At 38.7% G+C, this 16062-nt stretch overlaps 1 protein-coding gene across 1 annotated transcript in view; it reads left to right on the plus strand.

Moving 5' to 3' along the window:
• The first annotated feature begins 953 nt into the window (after window positions 1-953).
• The window catches only part of ACOT12 (acyl-CoA thioesterase 12), a 58000-nt gene continuing 42891 nt past the window's right edge, over window positions 954-16062 (plus strand). Inside the window, 3 exon segments of the mRNA XM_077759834.1 lie at window positions 954-1087; window positions 6740-6795; window positions 15585-15779. Coding sequence (XP_077615960.1) covers window positions 954-1087; window positions 6740-6795; window positions 15585-15779 — 385 coding nt within the window.

Genomic DNA, 16062 nt, shown 5'->3' on the forward strand with positions numbered 1-16062 from the left:
TCTTGGACTTTTGTTTTGTTTTTACTTTTCCTTGCCTATCAGGGTTTGAGCAGTTTTTAGGGAAAGAAACAAGGAAAGTGTTCTGTGATTGGTAGGAAATGAGGGCTCAACAATGAGCTGGTTACATTTTGTTTTTCTTAAACATGATTACTGGTTTCTACAATAAATGTTAGGCATGTAATATTAGGTAGGCATATGAGTTTTGAAGGTCCTGAGTTCACTCTGCTTTTCAATAGCACAGTACAACAAGCGAAACAAATGCCTGTTAATATTTTATATATTGCCTCTAATGGAATATTATGAAAGTGTAGTGACACTTCTCGATGTTTTGAAACAATAGGAGAGACCAGGAGAGAGAGCATGCCCACTCATCTGTAATTATTGGTCTTTTAAATGAATGAAGTATGACCTGATTGCTTTATAACAAGCCACACTTGCCTCTTCCATCAACAGCTCCTAAATATGATTTACAGTAAATGTATCTAGGCCTCTAAGACTAACAAAAATCGGTAAATACAAATAATCTAAATCTATTTTAGATGCATGCTCATTTCACCTATGAACTTTTTTTCTGTGAATCTATCTCATCAAAACATGCCATTACAGTATTTTTCATGCAAACACATTCATTCAGTTACTTCAACACCTGTTATGAGGGGAAGGGGCAGCTGTTGGCAGTGAGGCAATCATACCTAGTTACAACTGATTAATTGTATGGTTTTCAAAAATGAAAATAGTAGGTATGTTCTTAAGGAAATAATTAAATCATATTCCTGAAACCTGAGTATTTAATGATTGTTTAAAATAGTTAACTGCTATGTCCATGAGATAAGACTTCCTCCTTTGCAAGGAGGCAAGTAAAATTAACCAGGGAGTATGCTGATTAAAATGGGGTGAACTTACTGCATCCCAAATGACTCACATGTACACTCAAAGGCTAAGGTTAAAGCATGATGGGTAGGCAAGGCGGAGAGTGCATGCAGACAGCACCTCTGGCTAGTATTGCAGACACAGCTGCCGGGCAGCAAATGAGTATGCACACACTCATTGCCAAAGTTCAGTGTCCTGAACTCCCTGAACACAAAAGGTATGTGAGAGCATAGAGGTCTTGAGACATAGCAACATTTGTATATTCCCAATGGATGACTGCCATTAAGAGCAGCAAAATTCTTAAAATTTTTAAAGCTTATATGTTTTTGTTTTTGCTTGTTTTAAACCATTATATTAAGGTATGCTTGACAGGTAAAAAGCTGTACATATCTAATATATATAACTCAGTGAATTGGGAGATAAGTATCCACTTCTCCCACCCCGTTATTATTACTGTTGTGTGTGTGTTGGGTGGGGGGGGGGGGGGGAAAAACACTTAACAGAAGATAGTACCCTCTTAGAAATGTTTAAGTCTTTAATACAGTATTGTTATCTGTAGGCACTATACTGTGTATCAGATCTTCAGAACTTATCTTGTACAACCAAAAGTTTCTATCCTTTGTACATCATCTCCCCATTTTCTCCTTACCCCAACTCCTGGTAATCACCACTCTATCCTCTGTTTCTATTAGTTTCACTATTTTAGTTTCCACACGTAAGTAAGATCATGGCAGTATTCGTTTTTCTCTTTATTTCACTTAACATAAAATCCTCCAGATCCATCCATGTAGTTGCAAATAGCAATATTTCCTTCTTTGTTTAAGGCTGAATAATTTTCCATTGTATATATAGGTAATATTTTTTAAATATAGTCATCCATGGATGGGTATTTAGGTAGTTTTCATATCTTGGCTATTGTGCATAATGCTGCAATGAACATGGGAAGACAGGTATGTCTCTGGGAGCCTGGTGTCAATTCCTTCAGATAAACACTCAGAAGCAGGATAACTGGATCATATGGTGGTTTTCTTTTAAATTTTCTGAAAAACCTAAATTTTGTTTTCCACAGTGGCTGCACCAATTTACATTATCACCAACAGTATACAAAGTTTCCCTTCTCATCATACAAAAACAAAAACAAAACAAAATAAAACAGTTTCTCTTTTCTCCACATGGTAGTCAACACTTTCTATCTTTTGTTGTTTTTTTCAATAAGCTACATCCTAACAGGTGTGAGGTGATATTCCATTGTAGTTTTGACTTGCATTTCCCTGATAATGAGTGATTTGGGCCACCTCTTGGACATTTGTCTGTCGTCTACAAGCCTATTGTTTTTTAATCAGGTTATCAAATTATTCACTATTGAATTATAGGAGTCCTTTAATATTTTGAATAATAATCCCTTATCAGATAGAGTAGAATATTGGTTTGCAAGCATAATTCATTCTGGAAATATGCTTATAATCCAAAGCATTTGTATATCAAAGCGAACTTCAAGAACCATTGGCTCAGTTGTGACAATCTGATGTTCAACATCATATACTACTCATATTGCAAGATGTCACTCGTTTATCAAGTCAAAAATGTATTAGAAATGTTTGTTTATCCTGCAGAATATTGCAGAAGTTACTCACAATCCAAAGTTTTACTGTAAATGGCTTAAAAATATTTTCTCCCATTCTGTAGATTCCTTTTCCATGTTGTTGATTGTATCCTTTGCTGTGCAGAAGCTTTTCAGTTTGATATAATCCCACTTAATTATTTTGCTTTTATTGCCTGTTCTTTTGGTGTCACAACCAAAATCATTGCCAAGACCACTGCCAAAGAGCTTTTACTCTGTTTCCTTCTAGGAGTGTTATGATTTCAGGTTTTATGTTTACATTAAACAAAACATAAAACTTTGACTCCCCCCAAACAGGAAGATGGAATATGTGTAACCTCTAGAAAGAAAAACTTGAGATATTGACTTTCTATATTACTTTTGCTTATTGAGAATATTTTGATTATATAAAAATTTAAAAAAATAAAAGATCTCCTATTCCAGCAGTGTAGGTAGTGTCAGAGAGAGACAAACCACAGTCTCAGCTGACAGAAAATGTCGGTTATACTCTGAACAGGTTATTTATGTTCCCTCCAAGCCTCAGTTTGTTCAGTTCTAAAATAAGAACATTGGTTTGAAAAATCTCTAAGCACCATCTCAAGGAAGTAACAGTGATAAAAATACTTCTTCTTAGTGCTATTACATTTTGATAACACTAATAATAATGCTATATCTAATATACTTAATGTGAAGATAAGATCTTATAAATAGCTAGAAAGTCATAATGATATAGCGAAATAATCAGGAAAAAAGTTTTAATCTTTTTTTATCCATGGATAAGAGCAAATTTGGGGGTCTCGTTTTTCTGAAATTTACCACTAATTTTTAAAGTAATTTTCCTGTGTATAACAGTCAATTCTCATTGAAAGTGCCAGGGAAATAGTCTAGTAATATCAGTTTTTTCAGATAACTGGGTTTCTAAATAAAGAATCACTTAAGAGGTGATAAAAGCCTGAAGTGACATGATTAAATATGTACCCTTCTCATTGCATTAAACCTATTCATATATTTAACAAGAATTTTTAAAATGCCTATGTCTGTACAAGACTTGTCCCCTTGACTACATTCTGAACTTTTATTGTGTCTAAGCTCTGAAACTCTAACCCGGTGAAGTTGCTAATAGTATTTCAAGAACTGAGGTTAAAGCATAAAAATACATTTTTTTTAAATGTTTTATTTATTTCTAGGAGAGAGAGAGACAGCGTGAGCAGGGGAGGGTCAGAGAGAGAGGGAGACACAGACTCTGAAACAGGCTCCAGGCTCTGAGCTAGCAGTCAGCACAGAGCCCGACGCGGGGCTCGAACCCGCGAACCGCGAGATCATGACCCAAGCGAAAGTCGGTCGCTTAACCGACTAAGCCACCCAGGCGCCCCATACAAATACATTTTTATGACGTCATCTTGTTCTTTTGGAGATTGTCTATCCTTTTTCATTCATCTGAAGAGAACTTTAAATGTCCACTTCAGGGAAGAAAGCTACCTTAAGAATACACTGATGTAGTAATGAGATTTCAATACCTGAAATGTTTAGAATATGAAGAAGACATACTGATGAGAAAAAGATGTCACAGGAAGCTAATTTTAATGAAAAAGTCCTAAAATGCCCAAGATCTAAAAGCCATGCAAGTGGTTAACATCAGACTTGACAGAACCTGAGTTTGTAGATAAGGAAAGAAGAGGAGGCAGTCCCCAGATCATTTAATTGTTGACAGTCATTTTATAAAATCTTCGTTCTTTTGTCTATGATTTGTTACAGACATTTTTCCTTACTTGGTTGTGCAATTTGTTCTGAATTAGACTACAGTTAATTTGATGCACTCTATATCTGCACAGATTCATTATATGTAGATATATATGGGATTTTTTTTTTGTATTTGAACTCAGAGTTTTTATATAGCTCTGTATTTTACTTTGACTGTTTTTGGAATTCCACAAGAATTATTGTATATAATTTAAATTGTTTTAAAACAAAAATTTTAATTGGTTTTTATTGATGAAGACTTCCTAAAAGGCTAGTTATATTTTTTATGTTTAACCATCCTCTATTATACATTTACCTGTCTCAGTGATACATGTGTCTTGGGATTTTGGATATGTTTTAGAATGAAGTTTCATTTTACAAAAAATAGTTTGATAAATTATGCTGAATTTCTTAAGTTATAATAACATTAAAAAGCCAAACACTTAGGGGTAAAATAAGTTTCAAAAAATTATTAAAATAAGAATACAATCATGGCAGTATTATAAAGAATAATAAATAAAAAGTACAAAATGTCTAGAAAACTATTGTCATAATCTCAGGTATTAAGTTGACTCTGAATTCAGTTCAGTTGCTGGCTCCACCATTTCCCATTATGTAACAAGGTATTAACTTGTGCTTATTTTCAAAATATAAAATAGAAATTGGTAACAGTACCTACAAAAATCCATGCAGGGTCTCATGACAATTATATGGAATCATGCATATAAATCATGTATTTGTATCCTGTCTGGTGCACTCAAATATAAATATTGCTAAGATTACTAATAATAAAGTCTAATGATTCTTTATAATTAGAAAACATTGAAAATGCTTAGGTTGATTAAATTATATGAATGAATATTTACCGCTTATCCAAAAAACATCTCGATTTATACATGCATATTTCTCTTAAAGCCAACTGGTAAATTTCCTTTTCTTAAATTGAAAAAAAAATAAAATGTTGCTTTAGTTCAGCCTATAAGATACCCTGACCAAGAATTTACAATTTCAAGTATCATTAATTAAAAATATCATGACCTGTGTATAGAACTAAAGAATCACATTCTAAGTAGGTTTAGCTTTTTAAAAAACTTACCTAGCTAAATTGTCTTTGATATTAAAATCAGTGGTAGACAATCAGAAGTCTCAAAGACATAATTTGCTATTAATTTACTGTTTGAGAAAGAGAAGCATTAAAGTAAGCTAATATAAAAAATCTATTAGAACTATGTATTTTGTAGGGTATGTCCTGGATTTGGGTTAGATTTGGTCTCATCACAACATATTCTACATCTACATTCTATGCATTAATCAAGGTGGCAAAACATCTGTAAGAATAAAAGATTTTATATTTGCTATACTATAGACTATACCAAGAAAGTAGACCAAGTACTTAAGTTCAGCAAGTACTGAAGTTTAAAAAGTGTTTTTTCTTAGCCCTCTATTGTCAAGAAATCCAGTTAGCTTATCTGCCCAAAGTTTGTATTATTGCTTCCTATTCTTATTCTGGGTCTCAGCCCAACTGTCCCCTCCCCCAGAGAGCTCCTCTCTGACCACACAGCCAAAGTTGTCTGCCCCCACCCCCATTTCATGCTTTGTTTTCTTCATAGCATTTATTTTGATGTTAAATCATCTTATTAGTTAATCTGTGTGTTTATCTTTGGTCTTTTCTCACTAGCATGTGAGCTTTTGAAAGCAGCAAGTTTGACTGCCTTGCTCGTTACTGTGCCTAGAAAAGTATCTGGTGCATAGTAAGGGCTCAGTGAATGAAAACAGTGGCTGAATATGAATCACTAAACAGTAGGTTTGAATCCTCATCATTGTTCTCTATTGGGGCTTGGGGGTTGGAGGTGGATAAAACCCTACATAGTTACCCACTGTTATTTCCCAGACACCTGTCCCTACGTCTTAGAACAATGGAGTGATCATGCCCTTACAGCAAAAGGGGTCTCTGCCTTGAGCCTGCACTTAAAAAAAATAGTGTTTAGTTTTGAGAGAGAGAGAGAGAGCAGAGGAGGGGCAGAGAGAGAGAGGGAGACAGAGAATCTGAAGCAGGCTCCATGCTGAGAATGGAGAGCTCAGTGCAGGGCTTGAACCCATGAACCATGAGATCATGACCTGAGCCACGTCAGACACTTAACCTGCTGAAGCACAGGTTAAGCATATATGAAATACTCTGCCTCTTGGGATCTGGCCTTCGGCACTGACGTGGCATTATCCTTAAGCCTAAATATCCACTCTTATGGGTAATACTCTTCAGGCCCTATTGATATTTATAACAGGAACATCACTTTTATTGACAAGTTAGGGCCACAGTGGACAGCTTCCAGAACAGAAATAAGATAGTCCCAAGACAACAGAGTGTAAAGTTGTAGCAGACAGGTTAATACTCCTCACCCTCATCCTCTCCCTCAGCGCTATCTGCTCCAACCTCCTTGGAGGTTGTCAGGCCCCTCCACCTTGCTGGCCTTATGTTCTCAATCAAAAGGGCACTGTGTTTGAATTTAATAAAGGTTTATTTTTTTTCAGCATCAGTGATAAACACTGCTTTAGAGAGTATGAGAATCTGAATGAGAGTTTCTCAGGTAAGTGAAAAGAGAAATTAACTTACTTGCCAAAACTTTACCATGGGATGGTTATGTATACAATAGATTCTATTCCATACCAAGATATTTCCCAAGAATGCTATCTCCACCCCTCATTGCCTCCCCCTGCCCCCTACCCCATCCCTGCTCATGTTCTAATTCCTTGCTCAGGAGATCCTTGGGAATTAAGGCAGTACTTCTAACAGTGGCACATAATGGCCATGTAACTTTCTACAATATGTAACAGTTACTCATCCAAACATCACCAGCTCATCAACAGAACAGACATGCATATCATTAATTAAATTCTGTTGTATTTTACATTTTGCCAACTTTCTATTTTATGATCATGAATGTATATTTTTTAAGATGAGATGATAGCACATATTTTATTTAACAATTTGCTCACTTGATTTATAGTCTTAAGTATTTAGACATATGGTGTATGGGCCTCCCTTGGACTCTTGCTCTAAAACCCACCATTTTTAGACAGAGGACTACAAATAAAGAGAATGTGTTCTGCCCTGGATCCCTGTTCTGGTTACTATTACTGCCTAACAAATTGCCCCCAAACTCAGCAATTACAACAACCATTTTATTATGAAGATAATTGTGTATATCAGCAATATAGGAACTCTGTGGCCAAGTAGTTTTTGCTAGGGGTCTCACATGCATTTGTAAGATGTCAACTGAGCAGTGTCCTTCTCAAGGCTTGACCAGGTTGGTTATTCAAGGCTCACTCAGATGAATGGCAGTTAATGCTGGCCATCAGCCTGGAGCTAATCCAGGACTACTGGCCAGAGACCTACTACTTACCTCTTCAACATAGCAGTCTCAGGGAACTTGGATATTACAGGCTGGCTGCCTCCAGAAAGAGTCCCAAGAGAATCAGGCAGAAACTTGTGGCCTTTTATGACCAAGCCTAGGAAGTCACATAATATCACATAGTCACAAAGTATATACCCTCTTGTAGGAAGCTGTCACAGTCCTGCCCAGATTTAAGGAGAATGGACAAAAACCACATCTTTCAATGGGAGGAGTATCAAGTCCCCATTCTTCTTAGGTTACTTTCTTAGTTTCCCATAGGGTCAGAAACTGACCTGAATCTGTTTGACACTGCTTTGCATACCCAGTAGCACCCATGTAGGGCTTGTGAGGTAAAGCCCAGTGGAAACTGACCAGTTGTCTGATTCGAGGACACACTGATTACTGTGTAGGTTTCTGTGTCTCTAGCACAATTAGAAATATGGCTGAAAAATTGATTTCAAAAATGATGTAAGAAAAAACAATTTCCAATATACTATTTCCTTTGTTTTCTTAGTCTACACAGGGTACAATCCAACATCGTTATACAAGTATCTCACCTATCTGAGAAAACTGACCTAAAGTAAAAGTATGATATTATAAACTAGATTATTCACTCACCTCATATGAGCTAAAAATGAACAGCTCTGATGACACTCAGGGATTGAAAAATAGAAATGAATATTTTAATAGGAAATAAAATAACAGCAATTGTAAGAGCACTGTAGTGGTGTATCAGTTAGAAATCTTTTGGTAATACATGACAGATAATCAGTCAAATGGTCTTAAAGGAATAAGAGGCGGGAAGAGAGTAGAAGGGAACATAGGAAAGATTTATTTGTTCATGTAATTGGAAAACTCCAAAATGAATTAAGGTGAGGCTGGATGTAGCAGTTCAACAAAATTATCAAGAACTTGTCTCATCTCTACTGAAACTGAGAGAAACAGACTTCACCTCTTGCTATACTTTTTTCTTCCTGAACCCTAGGGTCATAAATAGACATATGACCTAATAATCTTGGTCAGGTAAATGTCCTCTCAGGTCTTTAGATCTTGACAAAGGTCTACCAGGAAGGAGAACAGGCAAGACCATACCAGAGTCTCCTGGTCTAATAAGCAACTTTGCTTTGCTTCCCAGTCCTGAAGCATGGCCTTTGCTCCTGCCTACTGGTGAACCTGGTTCTCCATATCTCGTCAATTCTGAGAGCCCCAAAAGCATCCCCCTTGCTTAGGATGCTTAGGTCCTGCTTCTTTATTAACAAAGCAGTGAAGACTTTTTGGACATGGCCATCCAGAGGAGAGCTTCCCATCTCTGTGTCCCCATGGCATTGTATATCCTATCTTTTGATATGCCCTTACCACATTACACTACTGATTTATCCATTTGTGTTCCGTACTAGACTGAGAGCCCCCTGAGAATGGGGGCCTTGGCTTATGCTTAGCCCAGTGTGTGGTCAATATTAGGTATACAAAATTAATGTATTTAAATAATGTATCTGTTTGGAGAGCAAAGACATGCTGGTATTAAACGATTCTAAAATTTAAGGCAGTATATTATTAAGCAGAAAGCAGAAAGTCTCTTTACAAAGTGTGGAAGTGCCAGAAAGAACATTTTTAGGCTGTTGGGTGAGAAGTCATTGCACACTGTTTCCCACTAAAAGGAACCAGGCTTCCTTAAAGAAATGCCTAGTTCCAGTGCTGGGGAAGCAAAAAATACAAGATGAGCCTGCAATATGTGTTTGTATTAGAAAATGAAGAATTATAAAAGAAGAAAAGAAATATTTGAACAACAACAACAACACAGAAGCCAGCTTGTGGGGAGTGGGGTTCCTCTGACCCAACTGAGGATAAATTGAGCATCAAAATGAGTAATAATAAGAGAATATAGCCCATTGAATAAAATAGGAAACCATTAATCCACAGAGGTACAAATAAATTAATGTATAAATTGAAAATTTAATGAAGAATGAGATACTTATATAGTTTCAAAGTGCCTCCACACAAAGTTCTTATAAATTACAAAGCCTGGAGATACCACCATAAGCAAGTGACAAAAATGAACATCATTGGGGCACCTGGCTGGCTCAGTCAGTTGAGCATCCAACTCTCAATTTTGGCCCAGGTCATGATCTCACAGTTTGTGAGATCAAGCCCCATGTCAGGCTCTGCCCTGACAGTGCAGAACCTGCTTGGAATTCTCTCTCTCTCCCTCTCTATGCCCCTCATTTTCTCTCTCTCTTTCTCAAAATAAATAAACTTAAAAATAATATTTTTAGAAGTGAACACCATAAAAAATGGGACAGATTGAAACTGTGCATTACCTGATAAGATGCAGAAAGAATGCAGCATTGTTTTGTGACATTCCTGCTGAAGATGCATAAACTTGATCTACAAGGTGACATCAGAAAAACCCAAATTGAGGATCAGTCTACAAAAATTCTGGCCTAGAACCTTCAAAAGTGGCAAGGTTATGAAAGTCACAAAAAGACTGAAGACTCCTGCTAGGCTGAGGGAAGAGACAGAATGACAACTCACTGTAACACAAAACACTGTCTTCCTCAGGATCATTGGTGAAACAGAAATGAGCCCGAGGATCAGTGGTAATAAGGTGTAAGTGTTAACTTCCTCACTTTGACAGTGTGTTCTGTTTAAACAGGAGAATGCCCCGCTTATAGGAAATTCAAACTAAATTATTTAGGAGTAATAGATCTTCAAGTTGGCAACTTACTCTCAAATGTTTCAGGGAAAACATTTGTATGGGTACTTAACTTTTCTGTAAGTTTGTGACTATTTAAAACACACAGACACAAATCAGAATTGACCTTTAGTCTAGTAAATGGTCAGCAGAAGGATATAATTGGAAGAGCTGCCCACAGCTGGTTTCCATCCACATTTATCATTCTGCCTCATCCTTATTAGAATTATTTGTGTTTCTGTCGCACTTTCACATGTTATCTAGTAAACTATGAAGTCTATAAAGTCAGAGACTCCATCTGTTTCACATACCATTTCATTTATCCAATGCCTAGACGTATCCCTGGGTCACATCAGGCACTCATGAATGTGCACCAATTGAATGATGAATGAATGAATAAATGAATGAATCAATGAGGTAGCATAGACTAGAAAAAGCACACCCTTTGGAGTAGCTGAGAAAACAGCTAGACTAATGGGTTTGAACTCGGGCTCTACGTTGTATGGTCTTGGGCAAGTTGCTTCAGTTTCCTCATCTATGAAAATGGCAACTGTAACAGTCCCCACACTTCACATGGCTGTGTAGCATGTTTATGAGTGTTGATGAAATTATCTGGGCTTGAGTTCTCAACTCACATCAGCTGAGTGACATATTCAAGGTCAACACCAGTAAGAGGAGAGTCCAACTCAGACACAAACACATCTCTCTGGACCAAGACTGTGACTCTTTCTCCTGCATCACTGCTTCCTTCAGTGATTGTAAAGGGCCCCTGGTAAGCTGAATGCATGCTTGGGAAAAGACTGCGATGAAAGCTCTATCCCTTTAACAAAAGACACTACAGCAAACATTAGTGTACAACAGAATCACATGCGATTTTTGTTCCAACACAGACTATTGCCCCTACTCCACAGTTTCTGATTCAGTATGTATTCAGTATGCCTGGGAAGGGCCAGAGGATGTTGCCAGAGAGCAACTCCCAGGGAGGGCATTAGTTAAGAGTCAGCTTAGAAAGCAAGGAAATGCTGAGGGTAGGAGACTGAGGGATCTGAGTGAACCTAGAGGCAAAGAAGGTCAGCTTCAGGGGCTAAGAAGAGATAGGAGGGCTCTGCCATCAGATGTTAGCTCAATCTCTACCTTTGTCTCTGAGATAACATGGACCAGTTCCTCTAAAGCCAGAAACTACCACAACTCACCCCATACCAAACAACTAAGTCAAGTAGCTCTAAAACTATTTTTAAAATTTGAATTTATAATTTAGAAACCTATCAAAAAAAATCTCCAGCATTCAGATGGGTTCACTGGAGAATTTTAGAAAACATTTAAAGAACACCAAATCTACTCAATGTCTTCCCAAATATAGAGGGAATGCTTCCTGTTTCACTTTATGAATGGAACATCAAAACCAGACAAAGACAGTAGCAAGCAGGCAAGAAAGTAAACAAATATAGACCAGGAGCTTTCAAAAATATAGATATAAAAACCCTTAACAAAATACTAGGAAATAGAATTCAGCAATATATAAAAAGGATTATACATCATGACCAAGAGGGGTTTATTTTAGGATGCAAGCCTGGTTCAATATTTGGAAACAATCACTGTAGTCCCTCATAGTGCCTAGGATGTAGGTGGGGCCCAGCAATTTGGGGGAAGTGAAACAACTGGACTCTATATACACGGCTTTTGTTCAAACGAAATAAAGTGCTACACTCCACATGCATTAGGTGACTCCCAGGTTTCACACCACTTATTTCTCTGAGAGCTGGGACCACTGGAAGCACAGGGACAAACAGGAGAAAGGCTGGCTTGAGGCCCCAGGTGCTAAATGGGACAGTCCAATGTCCCCAAGGGAGACTGATCCCAAGAGTAGGGTCCAGGAGCAAAGAAGAGGAAGAGACCCTGGAAAAAGTTGGCAACTGAACTATAAGAAAGCCCATTCCAGAATTTTTGCTTAGGAACTCTGTATTTAAACTTTGAACTGCATCCTTATAACTGGAATTTGAACTTGAAAACACTGACGTGACACCTTTCGTAACATACCAAAGGTAGAGATAGGGTCTGATAACTAATAAAGTTCATCTCCACATGAAATTCTTTGAGCCACCAAACTCTCTGCCTGGGATTCATCTCCTAAAATGAAAAGACTCCCAGCTGCCTCTGATATTCAGCACAGTGTAAGTGTCATGGCTTCCTGTGCCTTGCCTGAACTCCCTGAGCGCTCACTATGCCAGTGCCCAGTACAAACTGTCAGTGTCTTAATGACTGCTGAGGCAGAGCTCCGTCTGAGCACTCTTGCCCTGCAGTCAGCATAAATGCTAGGAAGTTCATGCTCCCCAGAGCAGCCCTTAGTCAATGAAGTCTTTATCCTCCAGCTCCTCTGTCTCCAGGAGGGGTAACTTAGACTGTTCCTCACAAACTTGAATGTGCTTATGACTCACATGAGAGTCTTAATAAAATGCAGATTCTAGTTCAGGAGGTATGCGATGGGGCCTGAGATTCTGCATTTCGAACAAGCTCCTAGGAATGGCCATGCTGCTGGTCTGGGGACCACACTTTGATTTCCCTGTCAATGCTCTCTGCAGTTTCCTCCCAGATAAACTGCTTTCAAATTCTGTTTGGAGGATATGCTTTGGGGAAGCACTTTTTTTCCATCTCTCTTCTTATATTTTATGTCCCTTGTTCTCAGTTTTCTAGAAGCCTGACCACTACCCTGCAATGTGACCCAGGGCAAACACTTCATTTCCTCATCTCCAGAATGAGGGGGTTAGACTGTCGAGTTTCCTCCCTACTTCAACATTCTAAAGAAGTTCTCATTATTCTAGTGATTATCATACTTTCCACACTCCTCCTGATCTGCTTCCCTGCTCGTGTGTGACCTTTTAAAATCAAGCTGGCTTCACATTCTGCTCGTCTTCAAAAGATGGCTCTAAACAGAAATGGGAAATGGAAGCCTTTTCTTTAAACATAATAGCAAAAATCCTTGACAGATAAAGGATATAGCAAATGTTCACACATGCAGATGACATTTTCATTGTGTGGGAGAAAAAGAGACCATTCAGAAAAACATAAGAATAGTAGTTTCAGGCAGAGGCTGAAAACAAAAATCGGTGAGAAACCAACAAAAGATATGAAACCATAATCAAAGGACATCTAAATAGGAGATAATACACAACAGAAAACACAATAGTGAGTGTGTGAACTCGTCTGTTTTTGGATCAAACATCCCTACACATACATATGCGGATAGAAGCTGCCCCCTTCCAGATGGTCCCTCTGGAAAGCTACCTTCTCACACCTGTGCTTAAAATTCCTCTAGTTTACAGGAAACCAAAGAAATGAACACATATATAATATTACTACGTTAGTCACCATTTTTGGACCCAAAATAATAAAACCAACAGGACGCAAATCTTATTTTTGGTCACTTCATACATTTCCTAAAACATTAACAAATGAAATCCATACATGTAACCATCAGTTATGGCTGTGCAACAAATAATCCCCACCTCACAGGACATAACAACAATAAGTAGTTATATCTCATTCATGAGTCTGCCTGCCTGCTGGGCAGTTCAGCTTCACGCTGCAAGTCTATAGGTTGGGTGCATGGTTCTGCAATAGGTGAATTCAGTACAGCACCCAGACGCTGATATGGAAAGCTACTGAGGCATAAAATCTCCCCATGGCAGAAGTCAGACATTCCCAAGAACAGGAACATGTGGTGCTTGGAAGGGCTAGGCTTGGAGCTGGCACACGCTTAACTCCCCGTGTTCCATTCCAGAGGAAGTCATGTGGCCCAAGCCCAACATTAATAAGTGCCTCCCATGAAGTTATCAGCGAACAATGAATATGTACTAAATACTATGATCTGCCAAAAATGGTTTTAAGAACTCAAGAGGCATTTTCCAAAGAGGGGTGATATGAGTCATAACATTGTTATTGAAATAAGTATATGACTGCATATGAGAACCATCTTGGAGGCATGGGTTTTACTTTGTTTTAAAAAGTCATTTGTATACATCCAACTTTGGCTCAGGTCATGATCTCCCAGTTCATGAGTTCCAGCCCCGCACTGGGCTCTGGGCTGATAGCTCAGAGCCTGGAGCCTGCTTCAGATTCTGTGTCTGCCTCTTTCTCTGCCCCTGTTTTGCTCATGCTCTGTCTCTCCCTCTCTCAAAAATAAATAAAAACATTAAAAACATTAAAACAAAAAGTCATTTTTCTGCTTTTTATAAAAGCCAAACTTAATCCTTGCCTAACAAAGCATCCAATTTGTATGTATACTTATGTGGGATAGAAACCTCTTTCAAAACATCTTTAAAAAGAGAAGCAGAATTACCAGAATCTCCCATTCCAATGTCTCTAGGCTGAGGCTTAGTAAGCTGCACAGGGATGAGAAAGCATCACCAATTTGTTGGAAGGGTTTAGGTTTTGTGGTAAGCTACTTTGGATAATCGGGAGTCCTGAGTTCAAGCCACCTGCTCCAACTTTCTTAGCTATTCCTATTATGTCAGTCGCATGCCTGGCATGTCGCTTCATCTCTCCAGGCTTCCATTTCTTCACCTGCAAATGGTCTCCTGGATGCAGCCAGACCTAACAATACCGTACCCACGAATCTGTTATATGCTAGAGGTTTTCTGGTGTCACTATTTTTCTGAATGAGCACTGCTTTGTAAAGTCACTGATTTCAGCTCTAGAAAGTGTAACCGCTTTTATGTGTTAACAGATGAGAATGAAAATTCTCATTTAATGTTCTAGATTTTGTCTCCTGAAAAGATAAGAGTCTCTTGGGATTTGCTGGGATCATGAATAGTGAGGTGACAGTTTCTAATCTTAAATTCTCTAGATTAAAACCAAAAGATTGCCTTTCTTTGTTAAGTGACTCTGATGTGCTTGCAAACATCAGCACTTTGTGTTTGCTTGGCAGTGGGGGTAATTTCAAAACAGACTGATCAATAACAAAGGGTTTGGAGGAGCTGTTGTAACATCCTAAGGATCAGAAGGTGTGTTTTGAACCAGGGCTTGAGGAGCGTCCACTCTACCTGGCAGTACAGCCAGGGGGCAAGAAAAGGTCGTCACTCTCCTAAAGCAAAATGTCTGCATTCTCTGGACAGCATTTAACAGATCAATCCTTAACCTCCCAGTTCTTCAGATGGATGTTAACCTCACTACTTGTTTACTTAGCAAACACCTGCATCACCTCAGCCAGGCACACGCTACGAGTAACGTACACTACCTCATTTAATTCTCTCCACAGTCCTCTGACCTAAGTACTGCTGTCCTCCCTTTACAGTTACGAGACTCGGGCTGCGTCCAGCTTTGCCAACCTCGGCGGCCCCGCATTTGGCTTCTGAGACCGAAGAGAGTTCTCTTTCGCCCTCCTCGCGATATTCGCGGCACCTCAAATCCCACGTCCCAGTGCACCGGGCGAGCCCGGGCGGCCAGCGGCGCGCGGGGGTGGGGGTCGGGGCTGGGGCCCCGGCGCCCNGTTCCTGGACCCGGGATCCTTGAGAAGACCGAAGAAGGGCGGGGAGGGGAGGTATTTACAGTTGTGAGCAGCTGGGGACCCCAAGGATGGAGGTGGTTCATGCAACACCGGAAATGACCTAGACCAGTGATTCTCAAACCTTTTAGCCTTAGGACTCCTTTACCCCTTTTAAATAAGGGAGGACCCCGAGCTTTTGTTTATGCGGCTTATTTTGTTGATACTGACCATATTCAAAATCTTCTATTATTTTTAAAAATATTTCTTTATTTTTGAGTGAGTACAA

Source organism: Crocuta crocuta, unplaced genomic scaffold, assembly GCF_008692635.1.
Source record: "Crocuta crocuta isolate KB4526 unplaced genomic scaffold, BGI_CrCroc_1.0 scaffold162, whole genome shotgun sequence".
Classification (NCBI taxonomy): domain Eukaryota; kingdom Metazoa; phylum Chordata; class Mammalia; order Carnivora; family Hyaenidae; genus Crocuta; species Crocuta crocuta.